At 34.8% G+C, this 25,132-nt stretch overlaps 1 protein-coding gene across 9 annotated transcripts in view; it reads left to right on the top strand.

Moving 5' to 3' along the window:
* The window catches only part of Dzip3 (DAZ interacting zinc finger protein 3), a 71,927-nt gene extending 51,553 nt beyond the window's left edge, over positions 1-20,374 (top strand). For 8 of the 9 annotated variants that reach the window (XM_070030285.1, XM_070030281.1, XM_070030288.1 and 5 more), the window contains 11 exons: positions 1,285-1,353; positions 4,641-4,737; positions 6,378-6,481; positions 7,881-7,968; positions 10,099-10,200; positions 12,072-12,197; positions 14,340-14,479; positions 15,980-16,100; positions 16,590-16,733; positions 16,939-17,040; positions 18,657-20,374. In XM_070030285.1, coding sequence (XP_069886386.1) covers positions 1,285-1,353; positions 4,641-4,737; positions 6,378-6,481; positions 7,881-7,968; positions 10,099-10,200; positions 12,072-12,197; positions 14,340-14,479; positions 15,980-16,100; positions 16,590-16,733; positions 16,939-17,040; positions 18,657-18,767 — 1,204 coding nt within the window. In that variant the 3' untranslated portion in view covers positions 18,768-20,374. The remainder of the gene's footprint in view (positions 1-1,284; positions 1,354-4,640; positions 4,738-6,377; positions 6,482-7,880; positions 7,969-10,098; positions 10,201-12,071; positions 12,198-14,339; positions 14,480-15,979; positions 16,101-16,589; positions 16,734-16,938; positions 17,041-18,656) is intronic. The other variant, XM_070030287.1, reaches the window with a different exon arrangement.
* Positions 20,375-25,132: the final 4,758 nt, after the last annotated feature.

Raw genomic sequence — 25,132 nt, 5'->3', positions numbered from 1 at the left:
GACACTATGTTGGAAATGAACAATACAACTTGGGGGAGGGGAAAAGAAACATTTGATAGACATTTAGGTCTTAAATTTTCTCTAATATTTATACCTTAAAAACAAAGTACTTGATACTGGAATTAGAAAGATTTTCTAAGTTTAAGAAGAGGGAAAGCTTGTACAAACTATGTGGCTGCAGTTACTGAATAAGAAACTCAGACTTCAGTATTCAAAACTTTTTGTCCTCGTCTGAAAAGTGATGACCAATATAGAAAAATATTATCAGAAACGTGATTATTATATCGGCGCAGATGAGCTGCTTCTCTCCTTTGCTGAGTAGATCCCTTTTACTTTTTTGAGACAGTCTTACTGTGTAGTTCATACTGGTTTACTCCCTTTTCATGCTTGTGTACTTGAAGCTACAAATGAACCACTTTAGAGGAAGTATATGTATCACAAGCATTCACTATGAAACATTCATCAAACATCAGATGCCCAATACATCAGAAACATATATAACACATATGTAGAAGATACTATAATGTGGTAAAATATTAATTTTTGAGCTAATGAGTGATAGATTAACATGTGAGAATTGAAATTATATAACAAAGAGATCTCCAGGCCCATCAAGATAGTGTAACACATTCTTCACAACTTCAACACTCTGAATAATCCAAAAGTATGGAAGAAGAAAATATACTGTCTAGAAACATTGGAAGTTGAGGAGTGAAGTGACAGTAAGTATCCTTTTTCCCTCATATACATCTCAGACAGGGTGGTTCAAAAACTTCTTAATTTGGAACTGTCAGTAAACCCTTGGAAAAGTCATTCCAAGAAAAGCCTGTTCTCTCTTTAACAAAATGATGAGAGAGGGTAACTATAATAAACTAGAAAACTAGTCACACTGCTCTTAGGAACAAATCTTTTTTAGTGGGTGAGGTAAAGTATAAGGAACTAAAGATGCTTTTCCATATCATGGAGCTAGAATGCAAGATAGGGTAACAGTTGTCTCTGGCTTTCTAATGTTTTGGATTACTTTTTAGTTGCCTTTTCATTGAGAAGGCAGTAATTCAGAAGTAAGTCAATTGGAGATTAGAATCAGTAAATCAGAAGTCAGTAAATTGTGAATTAGATAAGTTTCCATTAGACCAAATATAGGAGTACAGTTACCGTTTCAAGTATTAAGATTTTTTTATTTGAATTAGGCCCACTTGGTCCTTACTCAGCCACAAGAAGAACTGTTTTGACCGCTAATGGGAAATAATTTCTAATACATTATGTTTTTCTTATTGTTTTTAGATTACAGCGACAAGTTCATTCTAAAGACAATGAAATCAAGAACCTTAAGGAACAACTTTCCATGAAAAGGTAATTTTCCTTTGGCTAGATGCACCCTCTCTGAAGTTGTGTATTTCTCTACATTTTCTGGCTAGAGTAGCCATATCCTTTGCCACTCAAACTGGTTAAGCATGATATTGAACAGTATCAGTAATTACAGACAGACGGTGGATATAAACTGAAGTGTCCTTGGCACTTTGGAAGATATTCACCTTTAATTTGGTCTTAGAAACAACAAATTACTAACCTAAATTAGAACATGTTCTTATTCCTTTAATCAGTAATAATAGGTATACTTGTTTTATGATACTGGAGAGGTATCATTCAACCATCTATTGTTTTTCTTGGATAATTTCTAAAAGTTTATTTCCTATGTAATTTATATAGCACAAAATTCATTCTGTTACAGCATGGAGTTCTTTGGTGTTTTAGTTTATTCACAGAACCATATTACTGTCACCACTATCTTTATTTCCAGAGTGCTTTTTTTTTTCAAGTACAAAAATGAACATTTATTGTACTCATTATCTTGCCCATGTAATTGTAACCCCTCTGTACAGTATGTTCACAAAAAATAAAAATTAAAATAAAAAATGAACATTTATTTTATACATGAAAAGGAATAATAAAAACCTTTATACCAAAGAAACCTTGTAGCCATTAAAAATGATGTCATTTCTCCTCCAGCTTTTGGTAAGCCTATTCTACTGTCTTTATGGATCTGCCTATTTCAGATATTTTATGCAAATGGAATCACAACATGTGGTTCCTTATGATAAATTCCTTTTACTTAACATAATGGTTTTAAAACCCCTCTGTCCTTTAACATAAGAACTCATTTCTTTTATGGATACATAATAATTCATGTTTAGACGTAACTCTCTATCTTTTTATCAATATGGAGAATAGTTTTTCTAATTTTTTCCACTATTGTGAGCAAAGTTGTATTGAACATCAAAGAATATTTATCTAGAGATGCTTTTGTGCATATATATCAAGGATTAGAATTTGCTGGGTCACCGGTAAATTTTACATTTAACTTTTTGAGAATTACCAATTTTCCAAGTAGCAATATCACTTTACAGTTTCAAGAATGTATAAGGATTCTAATATCTCTACATTCGTATTTAGACTTATTAAATTATCTGTATTTTACCTTTTATGTATGAAATGGTATGGCATTATGCCTCTACTTTTCATTTTTCCAGTGATTAAATATGTTGAATGTATTTTTATCTAATTAGTCCTCTTTTTATCTTCTTATACTTAATTTTTTTGCCCATTTTGAAAATTGGAATGGCATTTTTTTCTTGAGTTTTAATGATCCTATGTATGTAGGTATCATGGGAGCTTCTTTGTTTTTCTGTGCTGAGGCTTGAACTCAGGGCCTTATGTGGTCTAGAGAAGTACTCTAACACCAAGCTGTATTACTAATCCTGGACACAAATTTCTTTTCAGCTATGTTTTGTTAGTACTTCTCCCATCCTGTGGGTTATCTTTGCTTTTCTTGTTAGTATTTAAAGCACAAATGTAGCCCGGTGCCAGTGGCTCATGCCTGTAATCCTAGCTACTCAGGAGGCTGAGATCTGAGGATCATGGTTCAAAGCCAACCAGGGCAGGAAAGTCCCGGAGACTCTTAGCTCCAATAAACCACTCAGAAAACCAGAAGTGGCACTTTGGTTCAAGTGGTACAGCACTAGCCTTGAGCTGAAGAGCTGAGGGACCCACCCAAGCCCAGAGTTCAAGCCCCATGACTGACCAAAAAAAAAAAAAAAGCACAAATGTTTCTTAATTTTGGTGGTCTGTATTTTTTCTTTTCAGCAAATTTTGTACAAATACTTACTGGCATAATAATGAACTCTTTTTGTGTGGAGTTAGAATATCTACTTGAGTTTTTCACAATTTTATTTCTTCCCAAAACCTCTTGAGTTAATAACACAGCATTGAGAATAATTTTTGTGGGAGGCCCCTGTCATAATATAGTTTCAGATAATTGTTCTAATTAAAAACAGAATTTAGCTAGTAAGTGATGGATTTCAGGGGCTTGAGTGTAAGAAGCTGAGAAGGAATGACAAAAAAAAAAAAACACAAAAAGCAAGAAACCTTACACTTAGCCATTTTTATAATATGCACAAATAGTGTCCTTATCTTTCTCTTTTCCCCTCAAGCTGTAAGATTTGACTCAACCAGTAAAGTATCTTCCCTTTATGATGGAATAATAAAAACGTAGGTAGTTGCTATTATTGATGTACAAAAGACTTGTAGATACTTTTATATAAAATGTACTAATAGTAATAGTTTTCATTTAGTATTTATGTAACAGATAAAAAGTGTTCTATGGATACTATCCAAATGAACTTTATAACAGCCACTTTTTAAGCAAATACAGCTTTCTCCATTTTACATCTGAACAAACTGTGGAATACAGAAACTAATTCACTTGCTCTGATTGTTTTAGCTACTATAACAAAATACCACTGACACTAGCCTATTTTTTTTAAAGCAATGTATTTCTCACAGTTCTGGGGTCTGAAAATTCAAGACACCAGCCACTTCGTTATGTGGTAATAATCTACTTCCTGAGAGATATCCATCTTCTCACTGTAACCTTTATATAGAGGTAGGGGCAAAGAAGTGCTTTCATGTGAGAGCCTGAAAATCCAAGCTGTGAGATCCGAAAGGACTGGAAGTTTGGAATGTCTTGTAATGCTGAGAGTTTTCCTGAAAAGGTATATCAGTCCTAGCATAAGGGAACTGAATAGGGAATTTTACCCTAAACTGTGTTAATAAAACCTTTGGATCTCTTGCTGGTGGAAGGCTACAGGTCCCCAAACCTCAATTCTGCTATCCTGGCTCTGTTATTGCCAAGGCCGGTTCAGGAGCACACAGCAACACTTTCAAGCCTCTTTTACATGGGCTCTAGCCCTATTCATGAATACTTAATCTTTTTAACCTTATCACCTCTAAAAAGGCATTACCTGAATTGTGATGGGTGAGGATAGTGAAAGGACAAACATTAAGTATATCATTTTTGCCCAAGTCTTATACTTATTAAGATGTGTAACTAAGATTCATCCTAAGATACTTGATGTCTGAGCCAGTTACAGATCATAACCACTACAGGTCATAAGCACTGTGTTGACAACCTTAAAACTTCATCAAAGTAAAGGATGGCAGTAAGGCCTTCTCTTGTTTTTATGTGCCATACACTTTTCTAAGAAATCCTTTCTTTTTGATTATATAGCTTGACTCTTCTTTCTCCTGAATAAAATGAAAAAGTTTATCGTTGCTGATTCTTTAATGATCATATATTGCAGATCCCAGTGGGAAATGGAAAAGCATAATTTGGAAAGCACAGTTAAGACATACTTAAACAAGTTGAATGCAGAAACTAGCAGAGCCTTAACAGCCGAGGTAAGACAATAAAAAGAGAACAGTGGGTCGACTAAGAGAGAGGCCAGTTTTACTTGTATACTATTCATATAACTGAAAGAATTGAAGAAGAAAGCAAAATAAAACAAAAAGACTGATTTGTGTGGCTCACACCTGTAATCCTAGCTACTCAGGAGGCTGAGATCTGAGGATAGAGGCTCAAAGCCAGCCCGGGCAGGAAAGTCTATGAGACTCTTATCTCCAATAAACCACCAGAAAACCAGAAGTGGGGCTGTGGCTCAAGCAGTAGAATGGTCGCCTTGAGCTGAAGAGCCGGGACAGCACCCAAGCCCAGAGTTCAAGCCCCACGACCGACCAAAAAAAAAAAAAAGAAATCCTAAATAAGATACCTTACTACCATCCAGGAAAATACAGCTTAAACATTTATACTTTTTTGAGTTAGCAGCATATTGTGCATGAGAACATTAATGTTTATGATTTTTGTGTCATTTTGCTTCAGTGACTCCAAGAAATTGATCTATTGTAGATGTATAGAAACTATTGACAACTTGGAGAAGTTTTTATGAAGATAGACTTGTGATTTTTTTAAATGGGCTACGGGGCATTTTGATTATAAAATCTTTAAGTAGTTGTACCAAGGAGTTGCCATCCAATGAAGCACTTTATGAAGTGCTCCTTGATCAGTGTCACTCCTTTCAACATTATTACCCACCCTTTCTAAATGGTAGCAGAAAGGAACTTTTGACTGAAAGTGTGAAAAATGAAGGACACAAAGTTAACCTTTTAATGTAAGATGAGCTTTTTCTTCTGTAAAACTAGTACTCCAACACTATATTCCACAGATATTTGAGTTGTTGAGCTCTTAGATCCTAAATAAAAGTTACTAGTGACAGAGATAAAAAGATTTTTAACACTCTTTAATAACAGTAAGCACTTTCTCTCCAAAAAAAAAAGCAAGGTTCAATCCCTTGCCAGAATAAAGTCTGGATTAGCGAGAATGTTGCAAGAGGGGAGGGTAAAGGGAAAGGGTAGAGTAATGAAGTGAGAATGGGAGAGAGTGGGGAGAAGGCAATCAAGAATTTATTGTATGTATCATAGAACTGAGAAAAATAGGAAGGGGTGAAAATGTTGAAAGGATGACACAAATCAAGATGTACTATATACGCAAACTGCTTTGTCAAATGACAGAATATTTTTCTGCATATTCTAAAAATTAAGAAAAGTGAGGGAAGGAGTTCAAGCCCCATGATAGACAAAAAAAATAATAATAATAATAAGTAAATAATATTTTCAAACTTCAACTGAGAGCTTTCAAAAATCCTAATGCCCAGGCTATACCCATTCATCAGTTACATTAGACACTCTGGGCCAGGGCATCATTCTTAAAGTTTCCAAAATAATTCTAATATGTATGCACGTTTGAAAAGTAATATCCTTGAGTGCTTATAAAGCCAATAACCACTGAGCAAGAAAATTTCAGAATAACACTGACAAAGAAGCGGTATTGTAATGGTCAAGAAACTGAGGTACTAAAGGTTCTAGAGCTACTAGAAGTACTAGGAGTATTAGGCTGAAAAATAGCTTAAAATTTACTTGAGATAATTGAGAAATTTTACTTTTAACAAGATTCCTCAACTTCTTTTTCTCTCCAAAATCTATAGGTATATTTTTTACAATGTCGTAGAGATTTTGGTTTACTTCATCTAGAACAGACTGAAAAGGAGTGTCTTAATCAGCTTGCCAGGGTGACTCACATGGCAGCAAGGTAACCTTTTCTTCTTCCTGAATTCATCATAATCTCAGAGATAGGTCAGTGTTTCCATATTGAACGTAAGGTTTATTATGTACAGTACAGCCGACAAAATGAAATTAAGGAAACCCTGGTTCTATTAAACTTTAAAACTAATCCAGTCACTTTGATTCCTGCATTGTGTTGCTTATGTGTAAGTATTAAGGAGCTTTAAATATAATAATAGCTGCTGGAAAAATAACCACAGAAGTATTTTGTGTTGCATTGTGAAATACAGCAAAAGTATCAGAAAAATGCATAAACACCAGACATAAAATCAGGTGAATTCTAATTGGAAACTTTTTCTAATCCTTTTTCCTTTTAATGGTTTATTATTATGAAGCTTATTTCTATGAGACTATCTTAGAAATAATTTCTGCTCTCTTTAGATTGTTAGGCTGAATAGTACAGGTGTGGGAATGTTAGAATAGGTAGACCTTTTGGAAGTTCACATGAAATCTCTTTCAGAGATGATAAACCCTAAAAGTCTCAAAATTGTTCCTTCTTTATTTGTTGACATGAATTGGTGGACCTTTTATGTTTGTCCACTTTAGACACTTTACAAAAAACTGTAATCTTATTCTTCTCATAGAGGAGATCCTTTTCTCATTTGCCCTCTCAGAGGCTGGAGAGAGAAAGAAAGAGAGGGAGAGAGATAGTTTCATAATTCACAAAGGAGACAGTTAGACCAACTATAGCTCTGTGATGTCATGGTTAATGAGAAGCTAGTTGAAAACCTGCTTTCAAGATGGATCAGCATTTTTGAGATAACTAAGGTAATTATTCTATTTGGTTTTTCTCTGCTTTCTGACATCATTAGAGATATTCCAGTAAAATAATGGTTTATTTCTATAATATATCCTAAAAATACTGCCAAGATTAAAAACCTGGGTGTACTCGAATCCTAAATTATATTTAGGATAAAATAATTCTTGTATTACTAAAAAAATAATTCTTGTATTACTGATTTCTGTTTGTTTATGTGTGAATGTGCTAGTCCTGGAACTTGAACACAGTGCCTGAACATTGTCTCTGAGCTTTCACAAGGCCACCACTAAGCCATAGCTCTACTTGCAGTTTTTTCAGTAATAAATTGGAAATAAGAATCACACATTTTTTTTTAAGGCCAACTTCAAATTGTGGTCCTCAGGTCTCGGCCTCCTGAACAGCTAGAATTATAGGTGTGAGCCACCAGCACCCTACTCTTCTGCTTTCATTTTCAATAACAAGCATTACTATATATCTTTGACCTTATTTGAAATAATTGGTTGGGGAGGAATTATTTTCTTTTATATTGTTTACATATATGCTAGAAACATAATGGAAATACCACATTAAAAACAAAGCTTTTTCTGTGTGTCCATGTCTGTATCAGCAATCTAGAATCACTTCAATTAAAGGCTGCAGTAGATAGTTGGAATGCCATTGTGGCGGATGTTAGAAACAAGATTGCATACCTCCGGGTAAGTTCTGAAAAGCAAACTGACCCAATGTTACCTGTGGTACACACTTAAGGACATCTGACATCTGACATTAAAAGCAATTAGGCTGGGCGCTGGTGGCTCATGCCTGTAATCCTAGCTACTCAGGAGGCTGAGATCAGAGGATTGCAGTTTAAAGCCAGCCTGTGCAGGAAAGTCTGTGAGACTCTTTATCTCCAATTTACCAACAGAAAACCACAGTGGTGCTCTGGCTTAAGTTGTAGAGCCCTAGCCTTGAGCTGAAGACCTGAGGGACAGGTCCCAGGCCCAGAGTTCAAGCCCCATGACTGACGAAAAAAAAAAGGCAATTAGAGAAATTTTTGAGGCTTTTAAAAAAAATTTTGAGTATCAAAGTTTATCATTTGGTCTGAGACTGCTGGTCCTGAGGCTTGAAGTTGGCCTGAATGCTGTCCCTGAGTTTCTTTTGCTCAAAGCTAATACTCTGCCACTTGAGCCATAGCACCACTTCTGACTTTTTCTATTGGAAATAAGTGTCTCACTGACTTTCCAGTTCAGGCTGGCTTTGAACTGTGATCCTCAGATCTCAGCCTCTTGAGCAGGTATGAGACACACACACACACACACACACACACACACACACACACACAGCCTTTTACATCCTTAGTTGAAGAAATGATTAAACACCACACACACACACACACACACACACACACACACACACACATACACAGCCTTTTACATCCTTAGTTGAAGAAATGATTAAACACAAAAATTGTACATCAAAGTTTTCCTAAAATTCCAAAACTAACTTCATCCCATTCATACTTAAATGTATTGACCAGCTCTTTCTAATAATGTATTTACAGAATTAAAAGGAATATTAAATAGCCCTATATTCTTTTTTAAGTCTTTTTATGAGATTACTTCAGAATGCAAAATAATTCCTAATGATTGGTTTAATTATAGTGAGTCTCTATGCTAGAGGTAATCTAGAGACATAATTGTCCCCCCGAATATCTGTTAATTTGCTTTTATAACCTTTTTATGTACAGTGGTAATTTATTTCTGCTTTCAAAACACTACAGCAATGATAATTAATTGTGAAGAGATACTTCAGAGTACTATAGACTAACAGTTATTGTGTGAGAGTTTTGATTATTTCTCCTCAGGATTTTTTTAGCTCACAGTTTAGTGACGTTCAGCATATGCACTGGGTTTATTCCAAGTTTAGACCTCAAAAGAGATGCCCCTTTCCTTCTCCTTGTTTTCCTCTAAGTATGTTCTCTGCATGGCTATTTCTAAATGTTTTGTACGACTTTGATTACAAACTTGCAGTTTGTTTACTAAAATAATGAAGTGAGCCAGGGATAATCCCTAAACATGTTTAAATCATTGTGTTAAGCTTTCTTATTTTTGGCGGAATCCAGGAAGGGGAAAAAATGTATAGAAGTAAATCGAGCTATATGTATAGCATTTGAGGTTTTTTTTAATGTGGTTAGTAAATGCCACTAAAATTTTCCCTTACACTTTTTTTTAAAGAAACGTTTATGAGTAGTTCAATTCTGTTATTAAAATCTTTGGTTTTCTCTAGCCAGTGCATTATGTATAGCTTCTGAACTATTTACACTCTTCATTTGTTTCTTTTTTTTTTTTTGGGAGAGGGGGGGTCCGGTCATGGGGCCTGAACTCTGGGCCTGGGCGCTGTCCCTCAGCTCAAGGCTAGCACTCTACCACTTGAGCCACAGCACCACTTCCGGCTTTTTTCTTTTTGCTTATGTGGTGCTGAGGAATCGAACCCAGGGCCTCATGCATGCAAGGCAAGCACTCTACCACTGAGCCACCTTCCCAGCCCCTTCATTTGTTTCTTATGGATGGTTTCTAGTTGGAAACAGAAAAGTATAGAAACACAGGAGTTCTCATAAGGAACTGAATCATGTGTCACTATTTCTTATCAACCATCTTCTAGAAATACTGTTATTTATGTGAGGGAATAGTGGTTCATAGAATTGTTTGTAGAATTGTATTTAAGTAGAGAAACTTTATAGCATTTCTATCAGTGGATAAAGAACTATTCTGCTATTCAAAACTGTTTAAGCAATTCCTATATACTGTTTATTTAATTAAGATCCAAAATAATTTCTCTTCTACCAGACACAGTATAATGAGCAAATCAACAAGGTGAAACAGGGTTTTGCCTTGAGTACCTTGCCTCCAGTCCAGCTTCCTCCACCACCACCCAGTCCGGAGATACTAGTAAGAAACCTGATATTTTCAAAATTGCCATCTTCATTTTGATTAACTTGTAAAGCTCTTTAACAATGAATATGCTGTTTTTAATGTGTGCTCAAAATAGAACATGCCCATGTTATGAGAACCAGTTGTAATTATGTTCATACCTGCTGATACAATTAGCAGATAAATATTTTTATCAGATGATACAATTAGCTTGCTGTTTCAGCTGAGTTCAGTTCAGTAGTTTATATAAATGGGTCTTTGAGATACATTTGATCAAAGAGTAATTTTCATTCAACCTCCCCTATACAGTAATTGTGGGGAGATAACTGATGAAAACAGAATTGACAATGCCCTTGTATTAGCAACATCTCAGCACAATACCCTAGAAAGCATTTACAAAAGATTTAGTGCCTTCCACTTAGATTTTCTTTTTCTTTACTTGTATATTCTAGCCTATTTTCAACACAAAAGATAGCTTCCACCCACATATGCTCCTTCTCTTTTTATTGCTAGGGACCAATTAGATATACTAGACTCTGTTTTATACTGTTTTAATATGTTTACAGGAAAAATAGTAACTTATCTGAGGAAATTCACACCAGTTTTCAAAAGAACATTTAGGAAGGTGATAAATTTTATTATCATAACTCATCTAAGTAAAGAAATTTAAGATGGCTGTAAGATATTTGGGTGCATATAGCATTTGCTATTAGCACTCTACTTGATGTAGAACTTTTAAGATGTCATTCTGCTCATAGTTGAATATAACCAATAATTCTAAAACTATATGACTTCTATGACTTATTAAAAATATAATCATGACCTAAACACATTATATATTAAACACCATGTACTTTAGAATATTTTTAATTTTTTAATTTTTAATTTTGTAGTGCTGGGTGTCAAACTCAGCACTGAACATGCCAGTCAAGTTTACTAATCTACATCCTTAGCCCTTTAGTTTAAATGATATTGTTACCTGTCACAGTTTGGATTGTTTAGTTTCTGTAGGAGCACTGTGTTTAAGAACATTTTTGACCAAGCACTCATGGCTCATGCCTGTAATCCTAGCTGCTTAGGAGGCAGAGATAGAGAAAATTGTGATTTGAGAACAGCCAAGCAAAAGTTGACAAGAGACCCATCTCCGCCAGTAGCTGTGTATGATGATAAGCACCTGTCATATCAGTTACAATGGAGAATATAATTAGGAAAGTCAAGATTCAGCCTGGCCCAGGCAAAAGGATAAGTCCGTATCTCAAAAATAACGAGACCATAAAAAGGATGTAGGTGTAGCTGAAGAGACAAAGTGCCTGGCTAGAAAACAGGAAGCCCCAAGTTCAAACACCCAGCATAGCCAAATAAAGATTAAAAAGAACATTGTTCTAGTTTAAAATGTATCATTTGCAACTATTTTAAGAATTGGTATGTTCAAGGCATAACAATATAGGCCATATTGTCTATGTGTAGCTTTGAGTTCTTTTCTGTGAAATTTCCTATTATCAATATTGTCTGCTAACATGGGAAGCATTCCACTGAATATCACTTTTACAAGGTCTATAATGTTTATTCTACTTGAGAGAAACACAAAGATCACCTAATCTGACCCTATTTCATAAACTATGAACTTGGCATCCTGAGTTACCCAGGTAGGTGAGTGAATGTGAAAGTTAAAATCTAATTGTGTTTTCTCATACCACTATCTCACTTCCTTTGCTTTTTTATGTATTCACATATCAAGGTCCCTGTTTTGACATACATTGCTTCTAATATGCTTTGTATCTATATTTCCCATATGAGTCTTATACATTGATCTATGAACTTAAATAATCACCTATATAAATTTATAAAATGTGAATTTTACACCTTTTTTTTTTCTTTTTCTGTTTTAGATGCAGCAGTTCTTAGGAAGACCTCTTATGAAGGAACCTTTCTTTAGACCCATACTTACTGTTCCTCAAATGCCTGCAGTTTGCCCTGGAGTTATCACTGCAGCTGGCCAACCTAGACCCCCCTTGGTAAGAACTCTTTTGGTAAAAAAGATATTAACTAGCTTTTTATCACTACAGTAGGCTTCCTGAATTAATATTTCCTCTTTGTTCATTTGTTTGATGTGATAATGATGGTGATTGAGGGGATGGTGATAATTAAATGATAATTGAATGACTACTTCCTGTAAAGCTTTGCTAAAGGCATTACATATTATTTACTATTTCTTTAACTGATATTAGCTAAGTATTTGGAAACAAAGATAAATATATCTTTACAATTATAGCAGGAAACAGTGTAGGGTATTTTTAATAAATGGCTTATTTTTAGCACAGCTGTTGGTTAGATTGAAAAGCAAAATGAAGCCAAGTCAAACAAATTTAGTCAAAGCTAAACAAAATATAATTTATACACAATAGAATACACAGGAAGTGGAGCTGTGGTCCATGCACTAGAGAACTAGTCTTGAGCACAAAAGCTCAGGGACAGTGCTCAGGCCCTAAGTTCAAGCTCCAGGACTAACACAAAAGTAAAACAGAGTAGAATACACAGAGTGTATGCTCTATAAAGGATAATGGAAATTAGCTTCACCTTGGAACATACATGTAATGTTATAAATTTTCCTAGTTATAGGCAGCTAGATAGGTCTTATCCAGGCCTGAAAAGGAGTAAAGAAATTTAAAGTGATTAGAATTGTTTGAGGTCTTCAGGAAAAACTTCATACTAAGGTAAATCAGAGTTCTAAGGAAAATCAGATTTTTGATCAAAATTCTGCTTCTTACTCATTAGACTTTATGCAAGCTATTTCGGTAGTTGCTTATTTTTCATGATAATGCATGGACTCTTAGAAGATATGTATATAATTACCTTAGTAATCAGATTCACTCTCAAAACGTTCACTTACTCACAGTATAATAATGGTTCTAAGGAAGAATAACCATAAAATATGAGGAAAACATTAATGGTTTCATAGCTTAGGTATGTCACTATCACTTCCACAATATCCTTCTTTGCAATAGTAGTAGCCTTTTTTGTTTAGTTGTTTGAAAACTTTGTTATTTTTCTAATTATAAAAGTTTATGGGTAATTATAAAAATGCAAATAATATAGAAATGCAGAGGTGAAAAATCAAAATTACTCTGATGGAATCCTAGACTGTAAAAAGAAAAAACTCCTATGATCATCTCTCATGCCTATATATAAAGATGTATTTTTAAGAATTTGATTGGCTCTTTCATAATTTATTTTTTCATTTATTTATTGATTTCAGGTTGTTTTCAATTTTCTGTTATTAAAAAAAAATATGCAGTAATCAAGCATCAATGACTTATAATCCTAGCTCCTGGGGAGGCAGAGATGGAGTAGATCTTGTTTCAAGGCTAGCCTGAACAAGAAGTTTCTGAGACCCCATTTCAAGCAACAGTTGGGCATAAGGGTATCATCCGAAAGGCAATGGAATGCATAGCTAGGAATGTTATGGTTCGGCTGACCTAAGCAGAAAATAAGACCCTATGTCAAAATAACTAAAACAAAAATGATTAGAGATATAGCTCAAGGGCAGAACACAGGCCTAGCAAACATGAAGCACCAGTTTCATATCACACATACACACACACACACACACACTCTCTCTCTCTCTCTCTCTCTCTCTCTCTCTCTCTCTCTCTCTCTCTCTCACTCACTCAAGAAACAGCCATTTGGGAGTTTAAGGGGAGGCACAGAAGTGGAGGCACAAAGGGTAAACAAATGGAGCAGTGATACTCACTAGACACTATATTGAAAATGAACTATACAACTTGTGGGTGGGAAAAACTGGGAGAGAACACCAGAAGGGGTGTCATTGCGCAAAAAGAAATGTATTCTTTATTTGACTTACATAATTGTCTGTAACCCCTCCGTACCCCTTTATAATAACAATTTAAAATTTTAATAGCCATCAATAAATACCCTGCATGTATTTTTATACATGTTTATAAAGGCAAGCATAGCTTGTTTTCAAATTATGCTAAGGTCATTACATTAACTTAGAAATATTAAGAAAATACTCTAAAAAGAGAATGTGGGTATCAGTATTATTAGTAATGCTTTTTTCTGTTATATTGAAATAGCATGTTGGCATGGAATAGTACTTAATAATTGAAGCTCATCAGTTGTAACTCTGCTCCTTACAGATGACTGGCATAGCCTGGACTATGCCAACACCTGTAGCAGAAGCCGTCCCTGCTGCAGCAGGTCTGGGAAATGATCCTTCCATGATGAATTTGGAAAGAATTACAGACAAGCTGAAAACTGCTTTTCCACAACATACCAGGTATCTCAGCTTTTATTAAGTAGATACAGATTGTATTATACAGTTTCCTATAGCTATAATTGTGTCAATAAAATCTTTCAGAGAAACAATACACATACACAAAAACTACAGTTATTATGTTAATATTGTGTTACTATGGTTTGGTAAAATGTAATTTACTAAGAAGAGATAATGTTCTAACATATATGGGAAATATCTTCTTTATTATTACCCTTAAATAATGGGAAAATAACTAAATTTGTTACTGGAAGTATAAGTAGTTGTAAGTTTAACAATTTTAATGCCACTAGCTATAATAACTACCTTAATAACCAAATACCAAAGTAAACATTTATTGTACGCTATAAGTTATGTTCAAACAGCGTAACTTTTAGTTTCCTAACCTTAATTTTACTTACAGTCCTTATAATTTTTTGTCAAAGAATATAGTTAGATATAAAAATTCATAATTTTACTATGCTTTTCATACCCTGACTTTAGCAGAAAGATACTTAATTCTATACAAATGAAATTTCTTTCATCTCTACTCTTGCATCAAGAGTAAAATTCAAGTTTTCTCTGTAATTTTCATTTGAAGACAATGCTTTTTATACCTTTTAAATTATGTTTTTAAGTTTCCTAATAAGAAATAAGAAAATAGAACTGCCATAAGAAATAAGAAAATAGAACTGCCATAAGGATATTACAAATAGATAAACAGAAAATGACTTGTGAAAGAAAATTATTTTATCCTGATCTTCCCCATCAAAAATGTAGATGGAGCCAGGCACTAGTGGTTCATACTTTGTAATCCTAGCAACTCAAGGCTGAGATCTGAAGATCATGATTTCAAGCCAGCCCTGTCAATACGCCAGAAGTGAATGTGTGACTCAAGTGTAGAATACTCGTCTTGAGTGAACAAGCTAAGGGACAGTATACATGCCCTGAGTTCAAGCCCCAGTACTGGCACTCATACATACAAATAAAAATGTAAATGGAGACTCTGGAGCAGTGGACTTTGAAAAGTGGTAAGGCACAAGTTGACTAAAGTAATTACATACTAATTCTTGTCTAAGGAATACATCTTTTAATCTTTTCTTTTCATCTTTATTTTTTGAATCCAAGTTTTATAAAAGCAAAACTATTAGCAATGAATAAGGAAGAATCCAGTAATAACTTAGGAATATTTTAGCCCTGAGGGAAATTTGAGAGATGTAATATTAAAACCTCAGTATATTAAAAACTAAACTTGATTTGCACATTTGAAAGTGAGTTCTCAAAAACAAAGTTTAAAAAATAAAAATAAAATTACAATCTGGAAAGAAAATATATTACTCGTGTTACACATTGAGCACAGTAGGAGTTACATTTGGTTTAAGATAAGTCAAGATGGAACTATAATCTTTTCTTTCCATTTTAGACTTTTATCTATAATGCTACATACCTATTTTGTATCTCATTTGGAGGACATATTTTCAAGGCAATGGGGAAAAATCACCATTCTTTTATAATCTCTTCCAGAAAAGAGCTTACAGATTCCTTACGAAAGTTGAAAGATACCCATGGAAAATCCTTATCTGGAATGACATTTGATGAAATTGTTTACAAGATTTCCCAGTTAATTGATCCCAAGAAATCTCAGGTAAAAATGAAAGAAAAAAAAACATATAAACAGCAACAATGAAGAAAACTGTATTTCTCAACTCTTACCTAATACATGGTCATTTTAATTATCTCCATGATGTTATAAAAATTAATAAGCTCTAATCATATTAGAATATTGGTTAACAGTAAATAATTCAACAACTTCCACTTCAAAATGATAGAGAAAGTCTTTTTTGATCATTCTAAAATAAAAGTAATCCTTATGAAATTTTCTTTAGGTTACTTTGAATCATTGTAAATTAGAGCTTTTTTCCTAATAATCTAAAAAAATTAATTTTAATCAAAAGAACATGGAGATCATTGTTATCTTTAGCTCTGACAAATATTATCAACATCTTGTTTCAAGACTTAGCATAAATCCAATTTTTACCCTTTTGCTAATTTTCACTATATCCCACTGTGCATTTCATCAGTTTATCCTGTTTTAGAATAGTTCTTAAAAACAAATACAATATTTTCATTCCAGAGTGAAGGAAAATCAGTGCCAAATGGTAATTGTGTTTCTCCCAGCCATTCTCCATCACAGCCTAGTGCTCCCCAAACCCCCAAACCAGCCTGGAGGCCACACAATTCACAAGATGCTTCCACATGGGAAGAAGCCAATAATTTGGTGAGATAAAAATTGTTGATTGTTTTGGGGAAAGCAAAGGAAAGGGTGACATTGTCTAGAAGGAAATGTTTTCATTACCTGACTTATGAAATGATAACTCCTCTGTACGACACCTTAATAATTACAATATTTTTAAATTGTTGATTGTTAATATTTATATTTGAGAAGAAAAAGTAAAACTAAATTTATTCCTCTCCCCACTTAGGATGAGGAGGAGGAAGAAGAGGAGCCTTGTGTGATCTGCCATGAGAACCTATCTCCAGAAAACCTTTCAGTTTTGCCTTGTGCTCACAAATTCCACTCTCAGGTAAACCTTTTAAACTTGCCCTACTAGTATTTTCTATATAATATCATATACATGTTTAATCATGCTATGATTTGTACTATGTCACAAATTCCAGTGGGTATAACTATACTTCACCTTCTGGATACCACCCAGAAACACACATTTTTCATTTATACACAGATACAATTGTACTCGCAGATCTCTGTACATCACACAGGAGAAGAGACTAATTTGAGATTTTGGTTCTCTTGAATATAGGTATAAGAAAAATATTCATTAGTATTATAGTTTAGTTACAGAACTGGCAACAGAACTGCTATGATTCCTTGACTTGTCATGATTTTTACAGTCTCCTTGGTCTAATGATGACCTCTTATCATTATAAAACATAAGACTTAGCTAGCAATCTGATCCATATTCCTGTACTTGCCTTTGAAGATTTGTAGGATTGATTTTTTTTTATTTCTGTTTTATGTTTGGTTTTTCTGAGAATTAATTTTTTTAATGTTAGAAAAAATACAAAGCTGGCATATCATTTGTTTATTCTGGGCATTTTTGTCGATTAATTCTAATGTGCCTTCTGTGTAAGTGTTATTGATATACTATTATAATTCATGTCCTCTGTGGAGAGATGTAATTTAATACAGGAAAGATAATCTTAAACAAGAAAAGATTCTCAAGAAACTGAAGAACTGCCAGATCTTTTAAAGCAAATTCATTAAACAATATTTCAAAGATACCTATGGTACCTCAAACAAAAGTTTATTGTATCTCTTTGGCTCTGAAAAGTTATACACAAAATATCTAATCCCAAAAGATCTTCAAGAAAGATTTGTAGTCATCCAATCTTTCCATTGTAAATCTTTTAAGGTCTGATATAAATTTTAAAAATACCTTATTCTTAATTATTAATCAGCAAGTCACTTAACAGATAACGCATAGTTTAAAATAAATACTATTGTTACCATTGAAAATAATCTAGTTTGTCTTTTTTGAGATGTTTAACCTTAGAACACCACAAACCTTCTTACAAAATATTAGTAATTTTTTTATGATCAGCTTTAACATTTTCCCATTATAAATAAGGGTGATGTATAATAAAATAAAGAGAATATAGCAAGTTTCCACAATACTTTTTTTTGTCTGTCCTGGGACTTGAACTCAGGATCTGGGTGCTGTCTGTCAGCTTTTTTTGGCTCAAGGCTAGTACTTGCCACTTGAGCCACAACTCCAGTTCTGAGCTGAGTCTCATGGGCTTTCCTACTTGGGCTGGTTTTGAACCACGGCCCTCAGATCTCAGCCTCCTGAGTAGCCCTGAGTAGCTTGGATTACAGGTGTGAGCCACCAGTACCCATTTCCTCAATCTGCTTTTTAAGAAGAATTGCATCATTTTAAAAACAGAAATCACGGGAAGACTCTGAGTAGAATAAATTAGTTGAAAGGTTGCAGTTACTAGGTATATTGCTCAGCAAACCAGGAGCAGGTGCCAAGGTTGTTGCAGGTGGTTTGGCAATCCACTGGGTAAGGCTTTTAGATCCATCAGAAAACATGTAAGTTAATAACTCTGATATATAGAGTGACAGCTGCCTCTGCTAAGCTAAGTCTGAAACTCTGACATGAATCATTTTGCTCCTTAGTGCATTAGACCATGGCTGATGCAACAGGGGACATGCCCTACCTGTAGACTCCATGTCTTGCTACCAGAAGAATTCCCTGGTCAACCCAGCCGACAGTTGCCCAAGATCTGATACAACACAGCTGGCTATGTAAAGGAAGCTCAGTTTTCAGAATGGAATTTAGTTGAGCTTTTCATTTTTATGAGCTGATTGTATAACTGGTGGAAAGCACTGTGTTCTCCAATATTACGCTAATAAGGCTAGCCAAATAAGACAGTAGCCAAAGATATTATGACAAGTCTTCAGGGCTTATAAACTGGATTGAAGGGGCTTAAAGAAATGGAATTTTAATAGTTACATTATATTTGTTTAGTGGGTTTTATTTTTCTTCTGTGAACATGATTCCTATTAGCATATTCTTAGAATATCTTTTCTGGCAATTTTCCCCTTCTACTTGCCCCTTACTTTCTGTCAGTATACTACATTTTATTATCTGGAAAAAAATTTAGGAAAAACAGACTAATAGAGAAAAGTAGGAAAGTTCCACAGATTTCAGTGTTTCTGTAATTTTTAAAACTAGCTATTAAATATAAATGAATTATTTAAATTGTATTTTTGTCTTCCCTATTCTTTTTTTTGCTTTCTTAAATATGTGCCCATGAAGAGATTATGAGCTACTTGATGGTGGAGACCATGCAGTGGTATGCTGAAGCTGGCTTGTAATGGCTTGTGAGAGGTGATTGTTTAAGTTGCAGGTATTTTGCAAACCAGTTGTCCAATTATTGGTGGCTTGAGATCTGCCACAGTCGGGAGTGTTTATACCTTAGACATTGGTAAATACTGTAAGCAAATGTTTCTTTCACTAGCTGGTTCTTAAACATTTACCAGCACACCACCAGACATTCTGTGTAGAATTAATATTCTCAGAATCAGAAATCAGGAACTAGTTTTTTTAAGTGTATGGGATATTAGTATGTAAATTAAGTCTCTTGCAGAGTTGAATAATTGAAATTTTTATGTTTATCTGTAGATAATTCTCTTTGAACCTTAATAATTTGCATTTTGGATGGATATCTTTTCTGGCTTTAAAAGTTTCCAATTTCACCTAATTTTTTTGTGGGGAAGGAGGAAACTTATATGTACTTCATGCTTGTGACAAAATGGATTATCCAATGGGCTAAGCTTTATACCATAGCTTGTCACTCAGAACTTTAATACTTAGAGGCAAAAAAACCTACTTAAAAATAGCATTGTATAAATGTTGTTGTATATATGTATTGTATATGTCTATTAACTTGAAAATTAAAATAATTCAGTTATAAGACAAATATTCCTCATTTCATATTCAAAATGTTAATTTCATTAACTTTTGGAAAAGAATAAAATGTTTTCTGATTCAGCAGCTATTTATCTGTATATTTTAGTGTAAATGTGTTTTGAAGTTACTTTGATCCTTATTTAAATTTTCTACTTCTATAATTGCATATTAAACTTTTTTCTGAATTGAAAATAGACTGAAAATGTAAAGGGCAATAATGGAAAGAAAAAGTAGCATTCATGTACATACATAATATGCCAAGAATATACCAGAATTCAAACGTACAGGGCAAAACCTTTGATCATCAGCTTGCCTAGCAACCTAAAGTCGTGGTCATATAGCACATCACCTTGTAAAATTTGCTCATGTTCACAACTTGTTTCTTAGTTCATGTTTACAACTGTAATTTCATGTTTATGTGGAATAGAATAAATGTTTCTTAATTGAACAACTATTTGTGTCTTTCATCTTAAGTGTACCAGAAACTTCAAATCTCTGTTTCATATATCTATTTCTATTTCTTTAGGCTAGATTAAAGCTTTTCTTATGAAGTTTCCTTCTCTCAGTCTTCCAAGGATTTAAGAGAGTTAAAGCCTTTTTCTGGATTGGGCTTTAGTTTAAAGGAATGTTTTGTCTAGTTTAAGTTTCTATTCAGACTACTAAAACTTTCAGCAGTAAGACTATTTCTGTTTCTGTTCGTTTGCTTATTAACTAATGTAGTACTTTTAATTTCTTTCAGATTATTTTATTTGTTTTCACAGGCTAGCTAACTCTTTAGTGAAAGACATCCTAGATCATATACTTTAAATATGTTCAGCTTGCTGTATGTCGGTTATATTTCAATTAAGGGGCTTTAAAAGGTGAACACTAAATTCTCATAACATGATTATTGTATCCTGAGGATATATTCACTAATGGAACAGAGACAAAGACAAATCTCACCACCATATTATTGGTTAGATATAGGCTTCTCTACTTTTCTACTGATCTAAACAATGTAATAGAATGCCTTATATGTGACTCAGCTTCCATTAGGACAAGATTCCCAAGGTACTGACAAAAAGAGAAGTGTTATTTAGGTTGCATTTTGAGAGGTTCAAAGGCATGGCACCTGAATTTATTCAATTCTGGTAAAGTGAGGGACAGGGGTGGAAGCGGTACATTTGAGGAACAAAATGGTCAATCTATCTAGTCAGAAAGCAGAAACGGAAGCCCCTGTATCCACTTTATCTCCCATGAAACCCCTGCTCATAGGATTAATACCAGGGGCTGGGAAGGTGGCTCAGAGGTAGATGTTCTTGCATGAGGCCCTGGGTTCAATTCCTCAGCACCACATAAATAGAAAAAGCCAGAAGTGGCACTGTGACTCAAGTAGTAGAGCCTAATTAGCCCTGAGCTGAAGAGCTTAGGGACAGCTCCCAGGCCCAGAGTTCAGGCCCCATGACTGACCAAAACAAAACAAAACCAAAAAAAAATTGTATACCAATATCATAACCTAGTATGATAACGTAAATATATAAACTGTTATATATAAAGACCTTTACATATAAGCCTTTTGGAGAACACTCAACATCTAAGCAATAGCATCTAACATGAAAGAGTAATGAGCAATAAATAGGTATGCCTTTCTTATTTATGCCACTGTTTTTTCACTGACTACATATTCACATCATGCTGTGAGGACTCTCTGAAACCTTGGGTCTAAGGGTAAAGGAGGTTTTTAGCTAGTGAGTCTCAAGGTTGACTATACATTTGCTTATGGTGTGAATATGAGCTATCATATTCATAGGTTCATGTATTGAATGAATGCTTGCTTCATAGCTGGTGATGTCATTTGGAGAGATGGAACTTTTTTCTTTCTATTTTTTATTTGTTGGGGGATTTTATTTGGTTGGTTTTGTTATTTTTGTTGTTTTGTATTGGCATTTGAGCTCAGGGCTTTTTGCTTGCTAGGAAAATACTCTACCATTGAGTCATATCCCCTATCCCAGCTTCCCCAGGTTCTGGAAATTTTATGTTCTGGAAGAAGTAGATTACTAGGGACAGGTCCTTGGGGCTGTATTTACCCCAGGCCCCTGCTGCCCCTCTCCTACTTTCTGTCATCCTTGAGATCAGTAACCTGTGCACATGCTTCAGGGCGTTCAGCCCAGAAGAAACAAGAACAAGAACTGTGGGCTGAAAAACCACTGCCCCCTTTAAGTTGTTTGTCAGGCATTGTGTTACAGTGATGAAAGTCTGACAAGCAATATTAGAATCACAAGAGGAGTCTGGGGAAAAAAATCCTCTGAAATGATACTTGGTTTCCTTTTTTTTCTTTTGGTCAGTAGTGGGGTTTGAACTCAGTCTGGGCACCATCCCTCAGCAATTCAGCTCAAGGCTAGCATTCTACCACTTGAGCCACAGTGCCACTTCTGGTTTTCTGAGTGATTTATTGGAGTCTCTGGACTTTCCTGCCGGGTCCGTCTTTGAACCATGATCCTCAGATCTCAGCCTCCTGAGTACCTAGGGTTACAGGCGTGAGTCACTGGCACCCTGCGGATTCTTTAATTTTTTAATTTATTTATTAATTTTTTATTTTATTATATATTTATTGTAAAAATGTTGTACAGAGGGGTTACAGTTACATGAGTAGGGTACTGAGTACATTTTGTAGCGAGCATTGTTGCCTCTTCCTTTGTTTTCCCCCCACCATCACTTCCCTCCCCAACCCCTTCCCCCCCGCCACACACACACATTGTAAAGTTCATTTTCAATATAGTGTCCTGTATATCTCGTTGTCGTCACAATGGGTCAGCCTGCATCCTCATTTAAGTGTTCTACAATATCCCTTCCCCTCCCCAAATTACAAAAATATATATACAAGATGCAGAGCACCAGCATCAAATCCAGTGAAAACAGGGGTTATACCATGGAGGAAGAACTTACAAAGGAAACAAAAGAATCACACAGTGCATTGTAAGTACATTAAAAACACTAGCAAGAAAGAAAAAACCACTTGTATCCCTGTCTGGGGTACATTTGCTTAACATTATCTAATGTGGTCATATGTACATAGCCTTTGACCTTCTTTGCTTGTCCTAGACATGTACTAGTCATTGCAAATAAGGGAAACCATGGAACCTATGTTTCTTTGGGCCTTTACTTCACTAATATAATTTTTTCCAAGTCTTCCCATTTCCTAACATGTCATTCTTTCTACTGAGGCATAGAATTCCATTGTGTGTGTGTGTGTGTGTGTGTGTGTGTGTGTGTGTGTGTGTGTGTGTGTGTGTACATATCACATTTTCTTGATCCATTCATCTACTGAGGGGCATTGGGGTTGGTTCCATATCTTATCTATGGTAAATAATTTAGTGTTGGTCCTGGGGCTTGAACTCAACTTCTGGGTGCTAGCTGTCCTTGAGCTTATTCTCAAGGTTATTGCTCTACCACTTGAGCCACAGCTTTACTTCCCACTTTTTGGTATTTATTACACATGAGAGTCTGATGGTCTTTCCTGCTTAGGCAGGATCTGAACCAGACATGAGCCCCTGCACCTGTCTGACACTTGGATTCTTGCCTAGAGATGACATAAATAGGTAATGTAATTATTTAAAACTAAGTGATGTCAACATGGGATACAGAATATGAGACACCGCTCTCATGTTGATCAAATTTTAACATCCATTGAATCACTGGTATTCTTGTTAAAATTCTAATTATAATTCAACAAGTCTGAGGTAAGTTCTGATATTCTTAAATTTCTATCTCCCATCTGATGCTACTGTTAGTTTTGGGATGATAGTTTGCATAGAAAGTCTAAGCCACAGAGAACATCAAAATCACCTCAGTATCTGTTTAAAGCCAAGAGTTCCTAGGTCCTGCCCCTGAGATGGGTCCCAGCTTCTGCCCTTTCTTATGCACATATATAAGGTGTACTTTGAAACCCAAAGATCTAGCCTGACTCTTTCCTCAAGAGGTAGTGGGCTCTGTCCTGATGTAGCTTTCCCCCAGGAAAGCTCATTAGTGAGTGAATCATTTTCAACAGGAACATTTTCTGGTATGTAGGTTTGCTGTGCTGACTGGGGACTATAATCTGCAGTGTGAGTGGAGCATGACGATTTCATTAGCACATACCTCAGAACCTAGTATGGAGCAGCCTATGTGATGAATAGGGTCTCAGGTTCTACTTGAAGCATTATCACATAATATATCAGTTTTATGTCAAATGAACTGATGGTTTTATGGCCTATCCATTCAATTTGATAGGCCTCTTGTCATGATTTTTTTTAATATGGCCAGAGGGACTTTGTGGTGGTGATGACATAGTGATTTATAAGACTGACTTCATGCATCAGCCACACATATGTAGATCAGAAATATTTCTTTCTGGGAAACAGTTGTCATTGCTATTCTGTGATAAAGAGGTGCATATTTAATGAGCAGACATTTGTCAAACAACCAATTTGAATTCACATTTTCTGAATATCTATGACCAAGTAATTTGCATCATGCCAAGATTCTCTCAAATAGAAGGTTTACAGCAATCAAATTCACTACTTTAGACCTTCTGAACCTGGTCATACAGCCAGTAATGGGAAGACAAGCTCTATACTCTTCAGCCCTATTTCTCATATATTTTTAAAGAAAATACATTCTTTAAAACTACTTTTTATTTGCTTTCCTAAATTTTCTTCTTGTCAAAGAAATTACCTCTAATTTCAGTTGAAGGTACAGTCATGGTTAAAGTGGTAGAGTTCTCTCCTAACCATCAAGCATGATTCAACCATAGAACCACTAAATGAATAAAATAGAATAAAAGTAATTTCAGTTACAAAATTTATTTCTTTCCAACGAGAAATGATTTGTTGATTTAAATATTTGATTGCAGACTTCCTATATTTGGAATCCTGAATATTTTTCCAAGTATTATAGAAAACAATAGGTTAGGAAACTTTTTTTTAAAAATACAAGCACTGGTGGCTACTCAGGAGGCTGAGATCCGAGGATTATGGTTCAAAGCCAGCCTGGGCAGAAAGGTCCCTGTGAGACGCTTATCTCTAACCATTCAAAAACCAGAAGTGGCTCAAAGTGGTAGAACTTTAGTCTTGAGTAAAAGATCTCAGTGACAGCACCAAGGCCTGAGTTCAAGCCCTATGGCCAACAACAAAAGGAAAAAGAAAGAAGAAAACTGCATTTC

This window comes from Dipodomys merriami, unplaced genomic scaffold, assembly GCF_024711535.1.
Source record: "Dipodomys merriami isolate MVZ:Mamm:240054 unplaced genomic scaffold, mDipMer1.0.p SCAF_2, whole genome shotgun sequence".
Lineage (NCBI taxonomy): Eukaryota > Metazoa > Chordata > Mammalia > Rodentia > Heteromyidae > Dipodomys > Dipodomys merriami.
Note: the sequence above shows the minus strand (reverse complement) of the source record. Positions and strands in the feature narration are given on the sequence as shown.